This window comes from Ranitomeya variabilis, chromosome 2 (assembly GCF_051348905.1).
Source record: "Ranitomeya variabilis isolate aRanVar5 chromosome 2, aRanVar5.hap1, whole genome shotgun sequence".
Taxonomy (NCBI): domain Eukaryota; kingdom Metazoa; phylum Chordata; class Amphibia; order Anura; family Dendrobatidae; genus Ranitomeya; species Ranitomeya variabilis.
Window position 1 is genome coordinate 401,118,851 of NC_135233.1, and position 12,741 is coordinate 401,131,591.

The 12,741-nt window shown below is 46.6% G+C and overlaps 1 protein-coding gene across 1 annotated transcript in view; it reads right to left on the reverse strand.

Annotated features, from left to right (window-relative positions):
* The window catches only part of XPNPEP2 (X-prolyl aminopeptidase 2), a 95,175-nt gene that overhangs the window by 46,496 nt on the left and 35,938 nt on the right, over positions 1 to 12,741 (reverse strand). Inside the window, exons 7-9 of the mRNA XM_077286511.1 lie at positions 4,492 to 4,578; positions 3,941 to 4,087; positions 2,860 to 2,961 (exon numbers count right to left, since the gene is read on the reverse strand). Of these exons, the coding sequence (XP_077142626.1) occupies positions 2,860 to 2,961; positions 3,941 to 4,087; positions 4,492 to 4,578 (336 nt within the window). The remainder of the gene's footprint in view (positions 1 to 2,859; positions 2,962 to 3,940; positions 4,088 to 4,491; positions 4,579 to 12,741) is intronic.

Consider the following 12,741-nt stretch of genomic DNA (forward strand, 5'->3'; position numbering starts at 1 on the left):
AAAATAACTAGCAATAAAACAGTGCTAAAATATGGGAGTGAAACAATGTAACCGAAGTAAGCAAGATTTCTTGAGAAAAGAACACTTATCAGTCTGATGAGGACTTGCTTGAAGGGTCGTCTTCTCCAACGTAGGCGCCGAGAAACAGCGGCACTTGTCGTCCCTATGTTGTCCGTGGGCTGAGTAGTCTCTAGGAGCCTGCTGCCTGGGGTTTCGGGAGTTAATGTGGTATGCACAGGCTCGGAGTCTTTAGCTTTTACAGCACAGCCAGGAATCAGGGGCTCTGCACTGTTAAGTCTCTGTACCAGGAATCAGGGGCTCTGCACTGTTAAGTCTCTGCACGGGCCAATGTCTCTACACGGGTCTCAAAGCGCCCCTCTCCAGTCACAGCAGAGTACGCTCTCATGTACTCACAAGATGCAGTCTTTCTGGGCAGTCTTCCTCTATTTGTCCTCAGACCGGAAGCTCTCTCTCTCCCGGAGCACAGCTGCACCCTGCTCTGACCGCTGCTCACGCTGCTCTGTCCCCTGCGCGCGTGCCTTTCCCGCTCTCTGCCCGCTTCCTTCCTGTCCCAGTCTCTAAGTCTGCCCCTTGGGGAACCTGCAGCACAGCTCAATGGTTCCAGGCACAGAGCCAAGAAGGTAACCGCCCCCAAACTCTTCTTGTATTTTACCTCTTTACATTTGCACACGACTCCACTCCCATAGGCGTGGAGCGCATATTCATTACCTTAATGAGCAGTACCAGTGACCGCTAAACACAGGAACAAGCTGCCGCCCCGGGACAATGGAGAAGCAGGGAAGTGTAGAGGCTGCACCAGGAGGGTGAGTATGAAGGGGGAGGGTGAGCCATGCGATATTCACCTGTCCCCATTCCACCGCCGGGCGCCGCTGTGTCTTCTGCATCCTCTCGCTATGACGTTCAGGTCAGAGGGCGCGATGATGTGGTTAGTGCGCACCACCCTCTGCCTGAACAGTCACTGCAGAGAGACGGAAGACACAGCGTCGCTTGGTGGTGGAACGGGGACAGGTGAATATCGCAAATGCCGGGGTCCTGAGCCAGCGGTGACACCAGCACCTGGCCCCCATAGCGCGCCGGTGTCCCCGCCTGATCAGAACCCCAGCGACGAGAGGTGAGCATGTTATTTTTTTTTTAATCGCAGCAGCAGCAGCATAAGGGGCATATTATTCTATGGAGCATCTTATGGGGCCATCAACCTTTATGGAGCATTATGTGGGGCATATTATTCTATGGAGCATGTTATGGGGCCATCAACCTTTATGGAACATTATATGGTGCATATTTGTCATGATTAGGTTAATGCTGCGGAGAGAGCTGCACACAGCAGCCACTGAGCTGAGCTAAACGTCAGGTACTAACCTGGTCACCCACAGGACCTTAGACACGTGACAGAGTGGGAGGAGGTCAGGGGGCAGAGCCAAATGCCGGGGAACAGAGAATGGATAAATACTTAAAGAAATACCAAACAGTCAGAGATCTGGGCCAGAAAATCACGAGGTACCAAAGGGACGAGACAGAGGATAGTCAGAAGCAAAGCCAGAGGTCAGAAGTCCAAAATAGCAAACAGAAAAACGCACGGAAAGCAAGGTAAACACAGTGCAGACCGAGTATACACTCCAGGAGTCAGACACACAAACCTAAACAGAATGTATATCTGACAAGGAACCCCGGCTGGGAGCGAGCATAAATACCCCATCTTGTAAGAGAGGCCATCAAGATTAACCCTACGAGAACAGAACATTAACCATGTCTTAACCATGACAATATTATTCTATGGAGCATCTTATGGGGCCCATCATAAACTTTATGGAGCATTATATGAGGCAAATTTTGTATGGAGCATCTTATGGGGCTCCTGATTCAATATGGATATTCAAAAGCACTTAACCTACTGATGTCTCAATTAATTTTACTTTTATTGGTATCTACTTTTATTTTTGAAATTTACCGGTAGGTGCTGCATTTAACACCCTAGGCTTATACTCAAGTCATTAAGTTTTCCCAGTTTTTTGTAGCAAAATTAGGGGCCTCAGCTCATACTCGGGTCGGATTATACTTGAGTATATACGGTATTTTTTTTAAACTTTCCAAAACTCACAAATGACGAATTAGACTAAAACATCTGGATAACAAAAAAGTACAAAGAACAATGTGATAAACTAAAAGCCGGAGCAAATTATATAATGAATTATGCTCAAATAATAAAAAAAAATTACTATAATAACCGACAGAAATCATGTGGAATCAATAATTTGGCCTAGGAATGGTTTGGCGCTTGAATAATCAAGAAAGTTTCCATTCATCGACTGCAATCTGGAAAGAATGTGAACCCCTGGTTTAGAGTATTAGTTGCAGTGGATGGTTCCTTCACTGATTTATCACTGTGCACAAAGCAAATTCAGCTCTGCTACATCTACAGCTCCTGTGACCTGTGTGCGGTGCGGGGGGCAGTGAGGAGACGGGACGTGCGCTGTGTAAGGAGGCGACTGGCCGCTAATTCAGCCCTGGTCGGCAGGAACTAGAGACCCCACGATGTCTTCTGCGGTGATAACTAATGATGGATCATTGATTGCCGGACCCTTCCCTGGTGCGGGAGTTGGCTTCTCAGATCCACACTGTCCTGTTTTGGAGGCTTCTGGTTATTATATAATGGGAATGATTTGGGGAACAGCCCTAGAAGAATCTATTAGGTCATGAAACATGAGTCATAGAGGAAGCAGAGGTCCAAAACCCAACCGAGACCCTGAATGACCCCATCGCCTCCCTCTCCCCGCTGTGACCCCATCGCCTCCATGATGGGAGGGTGCGAGCATTTCCTCTGCTGATGGCGGCCCTTACATGCAGTCTCCTCCAGCGCTGACAGCAGGACCGCCGTCGGCTTCTGGGAATGTTGTTCCATTTGTTTCCGGATATCGGTCACTTTTTCCTGCCAGGTGCTGCCTGGAAAAGAATGGAAAAGGCAGTGATGTGGACAAAAGTCACCTCTCATCCAAAAATGGAGGAAATCTGCAAAAATTAGTGAATAAAGTGAGGAGGCTGCAGACAGGACATTCAGTGTAGACCCCAATACCAAACACACCCACCGGATTCATGGCCCCCTCCTCTATCTGCCATCGTACAGACACACAGGGTGAGATTCACCATGGACATAGTAAAGTGAGCGGTCACGGTATGGCGGCACATTGACTGCTCCATTATGGGAAGTGAATCGTCATCTGCACAACAACTATTCGCTCGCTTTCTTCATCGTAAGATTTATAGTTTCTCATAAAGAGTCAATAGTGACTTGTAGTAGGATCACTACTTCCAATAGGCGGCGCTAGAGTTCACGTCCTCTCTCAATTTGAAAAGGCAATTTGCATATTTAATTTCCCAGAGGAGCGTGCATGGCCTATAAGTCTCCTCGCTCTCACATGCCCGGCTTGTCACTCTCCACATTTTTACGTGTCTTTCTCTACTGTTGCTGGTTGCAATGGTTTCATCTCACTGCGGCCGCCTGCTGCTCGCTGACGTAGCCGGCTGCTCATGAAACATTGCTGGAGATACATATGGAGGGGACCTGAGGCCTGAGAAGGACGAGGACCATTGTCACATGCAGTCCCAGGGTGTCCTGACTACAAGTGGTAGAGAGACGTGATCCGTCCTAAGGCTGCGTTCACACGGTCAGTATTTGTAACCAGGAGGGTGATAATACAGACGTGGTGATGAGTTTCTATTATATTTTGCTCTCCTGATTTTGGCTTACAAATACTGACCTTACAGTAATACAATGATTACACACCGCCCGGTCAGTGAGTACCAGGTGACATGTCAGAGTCACTTTGTATCCATGCTGACTGTCTCCTTTGATGTCAGTCCTGTCTGCACCGGTGTCTATATGGAAAATGTTACATTGTGACGGCACAACTTTCGTTCTTACCTACAAACCCATTGGGGATGGAGTAGATGTCATTGTCTGGCAGAGCGGGGCGCTGGCTCCCCCACACCTCGTCCACCAGATTAGTGGGTATGGAGCGGAGAATCTTCCCGGAATCCTCTAGTAAATCGTTGTACGATTGCCAGTCATCTAGGAAAGACGAGATCAGGTCATCAGGTTCCTTACCGAGGATCCATCGTCTTCTCTATGTGGCTACAATATACAGGATCCAGTGTAACTCAATGGGGAAGATGTAGAGAAATAACTGAACCAGACGGCAAAAATGGCCGATCAGGCGGAATCCACAACCGCCTTTTAGCTAAATCTACAATGTTTCGGGATTTGGTGAGATTTTATGGAAATCCGTGATCGTGTTCTACCTATATAGATTTAGATCTACACCGGACGCTAAAGTCGCGTCATCTACACATGTGCTGAACAGTACGAGAGACTGCCTCTACACGCTGCACTGACTTGTCTGCCACAGTCCGGTCCCCATTGTGATCAGCTCTTGTAATGTCAGAAAGCTTCACCTTAAGAAAGTGACCACATACTGATAGAGAAGAGGAAAGGGTCAAAGCCGATCTCATCCCTGTCCTTCAGCTCTTGTAGGATCCAGGACACAACTTCAGAAGTGGAGACTGGAGACAAAAGTCACTTATTATAAGACAGACGAGAAGGCGAGAATAATAACAGTGATAACAGCAAATAATAACCTAGAACATACAGGTAACACGTAGCCCAGAAGTGATAATATACCGCTATAATAGTGACGACGCGATACAGTCCTAGAACATACAGGTAAGACGTAGCCCAGAAGTGATAATATAGCTGTCACGCTCACGCCCTAACTGGTGGGCATGAGCTCGGGGGTTTGTGGCCCCACTGTGCCACGAACCAGACTACCCTGGAAGGGGCGTGACTATGACAGCTGCCTTGGTCTTCACTGGAGCCTCTGATGGTGAGGTCAGGCTTGTGCAGCAGGCAGCTGCCAGGCGCTACTCCAGGGTGGTGTCTCTCTGTGCCTGCTAATCCCACTTGGGAAACAGGAACACTAGGACAGGTGCGGGCATCAGGCAGGACTAGCAGATGAGCACGGATGAAACTCAGACGAGTAGGATGGAACGGCTGAGACACATGGCTGGCAGAGACACAGGGCTGGCAGGTACGGCAGAGACACAGGGCTGGCAGGTACGGCAGAGACACAGGGCTGGCAGGTACGGCAGAGACACAGGGCTGGCAGGTACGGCAGAGACACAGGGCTGGCAGGAACGGCAGAGACACAGGGCTGGCAGGAACGGCAGAGACAGGGCTGGCAGGAACGGCAGAGACACAGGGCTGGCAGGAACGGCAGAGACACAGGGCTGGCAGGAACGGCAGAGACACAGGGCTGGCAGGAACGGCAGAGACACAGGGCTGGCAGGAACGGCAGAGACACAGGGCTGGCAGGAACGGCAGAGACACAGGGCTGGCAGGAACGGCAGAGACACAGGGCTGGCAGGAACGGCAGAGACACAGGGCTGGCAGGAACGGCAGAGACACAGGGCTGGCAGGAACGGCAGAGACACAGGGCTGGCAGGAACGGCAGAGACACAGGGCTGGCAGGTACGGCAGAGGCACAGGGCTGGAAGGTACGGCAGAGACACAGGGCTGACAGGTACAGCAGAGACACAGGACAGGTTGGTGTGGTGTATGAAGGAACAGGTAGGGACCTGTTCATACAGGAGATGCAGGTATGGAAACAAGCAGGAAGGAATGGAGTGTGAAGGAACAGGTTGGGACCTGTTCACACAGGAAGAGATCCGAAAGGCTGCGGATAGGAGTGGTAGAGCAGCAGGAGATGGAGCAGCAACAGAAGCTAAGCAGAGTGGAACCGCAAGGAATGCGGAGAGGAGCTGCAGCAAGAGGTTTCTGCAGCAGCAAAAGCTAAGCAGAGCGGAACCGCAAGGAATGCGGAGATGAGCTGCAGCAAGAGGTCTCTGCAGCAGCAGAGCAGAGTAGAACAGAGCAGAACCGCAGGAGGGTGGAGCAGAGGCAAAGCTGCAAGAGAGCGGAGCCCAGGCAAAGTCACAAGGGTTCAGAGCAGGCAGAGCCGCAAGAGTGCGGAGCATAAGCAGACTGAGAACACAAGGAAGGACACAGCAGGGAAGGAAACCACAGACAAGGAGACAGAGATAGGACTAAGTTCAGATAAGGTAATGGAACAAGACAAGGAACAAGAACAAAGACACAGGGACCAGGATATACAGCCTCCTGGAGGGAAGACAAACAAGATCAAGGCAAGGCAAGGAGAAAAGCCTCTAGAGAGGGAGTAACAAAGAGCAAGGCCTGGCAACTCAGAAGCTAAACACAAACTGAGCTAACACATTGCACAGGCCCAGTCCACTGGGTGGAGCTGCACTAAATACTGGAGGTCTCTTGATAATTGGTCAGGAACAGATTAGACAGGTGCACCTGATTCCTATAAGAACCAGAGAGTTCAGGCGCCACTCCCCTATGCACACAGCCAGGAAGCATGCAGAGAGCAGAGGCACAGAATATGGAGCTCGCAACAGACAGAGACCACAACATGACCTGGAGCAGTGGGTAAGATAGTGTGAGAGATGAGAGGCCATGCCGTGATGCCAGCAGAGTTGTTACAATACCACTATAATAGTGACGACACGATGTAATCACGAATAAGAAAAACAATAATGATGCTGTGGTATTACTATTATTTCTGTTATCATTATTGTTATTATTATCAATATTGTTACTATTATTACTATTATTATCTCTCTTATCATTACTATTATTATTGTTACTATTATCATTATTTTCACTATTATTGTCACTATTACTATTAATATTATCTCTATTATCATTACTGTTATTATTACTACCATTATTATTACTATTATCATTATTGTTACTATTACTATCATTACTATTACTATTAATAGTAATATTATTGTTACTATTACTACTATTAATATTATCAATATTATCAATACTATCACTATTATTACTACCATTATTATTACTAAAATTAAAGATTATTGAATCCTCCTGAATTCATATCCGTCAGATTTGTGAAAATCTACAATGTAAATCAGACGTTCTACATTACACGCTGAGATCTCTCCAGACACCGAGTGTAATAACATAGACCCCGACTCATCAGGAGACGCCTCCCAGTCTACTGCCATGAAGCTGCTTGAAATGTGATTAAATTAGGAGTTGTGCAATTTATAAGTTGTACAAAAAAATTGCGACTTTTTGGTGTTTTTATGCCAAATCCAGAAACTTTTGGAAAAGTGAGTGAACTTAGCTTGTAGGAGGCATCGACATGCACCCGCGGCAGAGTCACCCAAATGTAAGCCACACAAGTGGTGGAAACTACGACACAAACGGCCATGACGGCAGGACATTTCATATTTCAAAAAACTGAACGTCACATCCAAACATAGACCAAGTGTGAACAGGTGCTGAACCTAGAGTCACCAACTCATATACACTCAAAAAAAAAGGCAGCACATTGTAGTGCCAAAACTTGCAGACATGAAAAATTAAATTTGTATTCATTAGCCTTCTGACTGAGCACTCTGCCTCTTAGCCACAGGTGTTTTAATCCCAGCAGGGCCACTACCCTTCCACACAGAGAGAGATTTTAGTCTAAGACAGGACTCACATTAGGTTACCATCCAGATGAAGACTTTATTCTCAGAGAGGAAAGGTATTGCTAGGTCCTGGTATACGAGAAATGCCTTACCGTGGCTACCAGGTAAACATGAATTGGCCAATTTATCTGCTAAACTTTCTCAATTTTTCATATTTCTAATGCAGTAATGCGATTCAATTTTCATTTTTCATGTCTGCAAGTTTTGGGGCTACAGAGTGCTGCTTTTTTTGTTTGAGTGCAGAACATTTCATGGCAACTGAAAGATGTACCAAATTCATGAACAGGGGAAATAAACAAATAACTCGTGTACAAAGCTCAAGACTCAGGGCAGCAGGTCTAAAGCCGGCCCCTTTAAGGTGAAGATGGAAGAAGACCAGAGGACTGAGTGAGGAGCGGAGCAGAGGGGCAGGTGATGGTACAGAGAGGTGAATAATATGTCCTTTTAAAATACACCGGATTACGTACCGGTAATGCTCTTTTATAGAGCCACGACAGCACCCACTGAGAGAGGGGATCCGCCCCTAGGAACAGGAAACCCTACGGAGAGATAAAAGGGGCGGTCCCCCTCGCTCCCACAGTTTGGGTTACAGAGATTGCGAGGAACCGCCCACCAGTATTAGTAGGCAATTCTATATCATCATTTTATCTTATACTACTAATATTTACAAGAACCAATCACCCTTATTTGTGCTCATATGCAAACTAATATATATATATATATATATAAGGGAGGGAAGTGAAGGGGTGCTGTCGTGGCTCTATAAAAGAGCATTACCGGTACGTAATCCGGTGTTTTCTCTTCGCCACGACAGCACCCACTGAGAGACTTTCAGAGACAGTTATTTGGGGGGGATTATCGTGTTAAGAACCGATCTACCGAAACACAGGTCAGTGGAGGCAGATAAATCTAGTCTATAGTGACTATAGAAGGTAGTAGGAGACGACCAGGTTGCGGCCTTACATATGAGTTCTATTGGAACTTCTGCCCGCTCTGCCCAGGATGATGCTATCGCCCGGGTGGAATGTGCCTTTACAGTCTCAGGTGGATCTTCCCCTCTAGACGAATAGGCCAGGTATATCGCCTCCCGAATCCATCGGGATAATGTGTTTTTCGTAACACCAGCTCCTTTCCTCTGACCCTGGAAGGAAACAAAGAGAGCCCTGCTCTTCCTCCAGGCGCTAGTCCTATCTAGATAGGTTATTACAGCCCTTCTCACATCTAAGGTATGGTATTTTTCTTCTTCCTGATTTGTAGGATTATTATAGAAGGCAGGAAGGAGAATTTCTTGAGATCTATGGAATTTGGTACTCATTTTAGGTAAGTAGGAAGGGTCTGTCTTCAGGACAATCCTATCTGGTAATATTGTCATAAATGGAGGATCTACTGATAGCGCCTGTATGTCGCTGACCCTTCTTGCCGATACTAAGGCAACAAGGAGAGCTGTTTTGAGGGAGACATGTTTAATGTGAGCAGAATGTAGAGGCTCAAACGGGTGATTTGTTAAGGCTTCAAGGACCAGATTAACATCCCAAGGAGGTGAGTTGGGAATATGGACTGGTTCTGCTCTCTGGCAGGCTGAGATGAATCTGGATATCCATCTATCTCCTGCAACGTTGTGACTATACAAAGCCCCTAGCGCTGAAACTTGCACTTTCAAGGTGTTAACTGAAAGGCCTAAATCACGTCCTCTTTGGAGAAATTCAAGAATAATAGGGACTGGAATTTCTTTTGACAGGGCCGAGGGATAGAGGCTTAAAAATTTTTTCCATACTTTTACATAGATCGATGTAGTGGATCTTTTCCTACTCAGCAGTAGGGTATCAATTACTCTATCAGAGAAGCCCCTTAGTTTTAATAGCTGCCTCTCAAATCCCAGGCTGTCAACCGTAGACCCTTCACATGAGGGTGGTTGAAGGGCCCCTGGAAAAGCAGATCTTGATTCTCTGGGAGAATCCATGGATCCGAGATGGACATGGCTCTGAGCAGGGAAAACCATGGTCTCTTTGGCCAGAATGGAGCGATCAAGATTACATTCGCTCTGTCCTCTCTTATCTTCCTGATGACTGTTGGAAGAAGGATCATCGGGGGAAAGGCATATGCTTTCTGAAATGTCCATGGAATCTGGAGGGCGTCGAGAACATCGGGGTTGTCTGTTCGGAACATTGAGGCGAATGTTTTTATTTGCCTGTTTTCTCTTGTGGCAAAGAGATCTATGTCGGGTATACCCCATTTCATAGTTATCATAGAGAATATTCGACGATTTAACACCCACTCCCCCTGATGGAGGGTATGACGACTGAGAAAGTCTGCTTTGGCGTTGTCTACCCCCCGGATATGTAGCGCTGATAAGGACAGAAGATGATCTTCGGCTATGGTCAAGATGTTTTCGGCTATAGACATGAGAGTGCCTGATCTCGTTCCGCCTTGATGGTTGATGTAAGCCACCGATGTCATGTTGTCTGAGAGTACCCTGGTATGTGTTCCGTGCAACTGTGGGAGGAATTCACATAGGGCATGATAGATGGCTTTTAGTTCTTTTTTATTAGAGGAGTCGTCTAACTCCGTAACCGACCACAGCCCCTGGACAACCTGGTCCCCCAAGTGTGCTCCCCAACCCTGAGGGCTGGCATCCGTAAAAATTATATTTGAGGGTTTGACCTCCCAGGGAACCCCACTAACTAGATGATCTGGCTGTAGCCACCAGGCTAGGGATTGGATTACGTCATTAGAAAGGGAAATTTTACCGTGTAATCGCCCCTGTAATTTTATCTCCTCATGTAAAATTGTATACTGTAAACACCTCGAGTGGAACTGTGCCCACGGAACCGCTGGGATACATGACGTGAAGGAGCCAAGCAAGGACATACCTTCCCGGAGGGAAATTATAGGTTTACCTAGTATGGACTGAACCTTATCCCTAATAGTTATTTGTTTAGATTCTGGGAGGAAACATTTTTGATTTACAGAATCTAATATAATTCCCAAAAATACCTGCCGGGTTGTCGGGATCAGTCTAGATTTTTCCCAATTTATTATCCATCCCAAGTTCTGTAAGGATGAGATCATATGACATAGTCTTTGCTGACATTGTGAGGGGGATTTTCCCACTACTAGCAGGTCGTCTAAGTACGGGATTATGAGTGTGTCTTTTAATCTTAGATAAGACATAACCTCTGACATCAGTTTAGTAAATACCCTAGGAGCAATTGATAGTCCAAAGGGCATTGCTGTATACTGAAAGTGCCGTATACATCCATTTAGTATAACCGCTACGCGGAGAAATTGTTGATGCTCTTTAAAGATTGGTAGATGGTAATACGCATCTTTCAAGTCCAAAACCGCCATAAAGCAATGGGGAAACAGGAGTTTTACAGTGGACCGAATGGATTCCATTTTAAAAGTTTGATTTTCTAGGAAGGTGTTCAGTTTTTTAAGATTTATGATGGTTCTGAATGATCCATCAGGTTTTGTAATTAGAAATAGCGGGGAATAGAACCCTTTCCCTTCCTGAAGAAATGGAACCTCCACCAAAACTCCTTTGGATAGCAGATTCATTACTTCTTGCTGTAATGCCTCCTGTTGAGCCTGTGACTTTAAAGAAGTCAATAGAAATGAGTCCGAAGGGACTCGGGCAAATTTTAATTTTAAGCCAGAGGTGACGAGATTGTTTGCCCAATTGTTCGAAGTTATTTTCCTCCATTGGTCTGAAAAAGAGGATAATCTACCTCCCACAGGTAGATCTGCTCTAACGGGGCTTGTCTTCAGATTTAAAAGGGCGCTTCCCAAAGAATGCACCTCTTTGTTTGGCGTCTCTAGGGGTCCAGCGATCTTGGTTTTTAAAATCTTTTCTTTTATTAAATATGGGCTTCCGGAACGCTTTCCTATAGAATGGAAGGTAGTTGTTATTAGGGAAGCCCTTCTTTCTCTCCCCCGCTTTAGTTAGAATCTCGTCCAGTTTGGTACCAAACAGGTACTCACCCTGACATGGGAGGCCACATAACTTAGACTTTGTCTGTGGATCGCCTTTCCAGCCCTTAAGCCATAGGGCTCTGCGTGCCGCGTTTGTGAGACCTGCTGATTTGGCTGCCAGACGTATAGAATCGGCCGATGAATCCGCCAAAAAAGCTGTAGCCCCTCTAATTAAGGGTATAGAGGACAGCAGTTTGTCTCTGGAAAGACCACTTTTAAGACCTTCCTCTAGGTCACTCAGCCAGACCAACATGGACCTAGCGGTGCATGTAGCCGAGATAGATGGTCTGAAGGCTCCCGTACACGACTCCCAGGCTCTTTTTAGTAGTGAGTCGGCTTTACGGTCTAACGGGTCCTGTAATGAGCCTGAATCCTCCACAGGTAGCAAAGATTTTTTAGATGTAGATGCTACCGCAGCGTCTACTTTCGGCGCTTTTGACCATGTCGAGAACTCTTCATCATTGAAGGGATACCGTCTCTTGGAGGATGGAGGTAACCCCCTCTGGCCCTGGCTTTCCCATTCTTTTTTAACCAAAGATTTTATTGCTGCTATCACCGGAAAAGAAGGCCTTTTCTTTTCCGATAAGCCAGCGAACATAATGTCCTGCTGTGTTCTGGGAATTTTAGAATCTTCGATACCCATCGTATTACACACGGACCTGACAAGGTTGTCAATACTATCCGTGGGAAAGCATGTATCTTGTTCCTCGTCTGAGGAAACATATTCGCAGGAGATGTCAGAGTCCGCTTTCTCCCTATCCGAAGATGGGTCAGATATAGGGGATTCATATCCTTTTTTACTTCTAGTATGTGGCTCTTTCTCAGAATCTCGCAAGGTTTGTAACTCTTGCCTTATCATGAGCCTGATGTCCTCAGATTTAATTGAGGCCTCCTCCCGCAAGGTAGAAGCAATACATGATTTGCATAACCTCTTTTTATAACTATCCGGGAGAGGCTGGAGGCATAATGCACACTGTTTGTGCTTCGTCTTTTCTGTTTTCTTTCCCTAAGTGTATAAAGGGAAAGGGAACACCAGTCAGCTTATGAGGGTAGGAGCACACTTACCCCAGTGAAGCTTTAACGGTACCGATTGACGAGGAGTTTTAGGTGGAGAATCGGATTTCTTCCTGGAGGATCCGCTCTGTTTGGAGCGACTGCTGCTGCCCCGTGTAT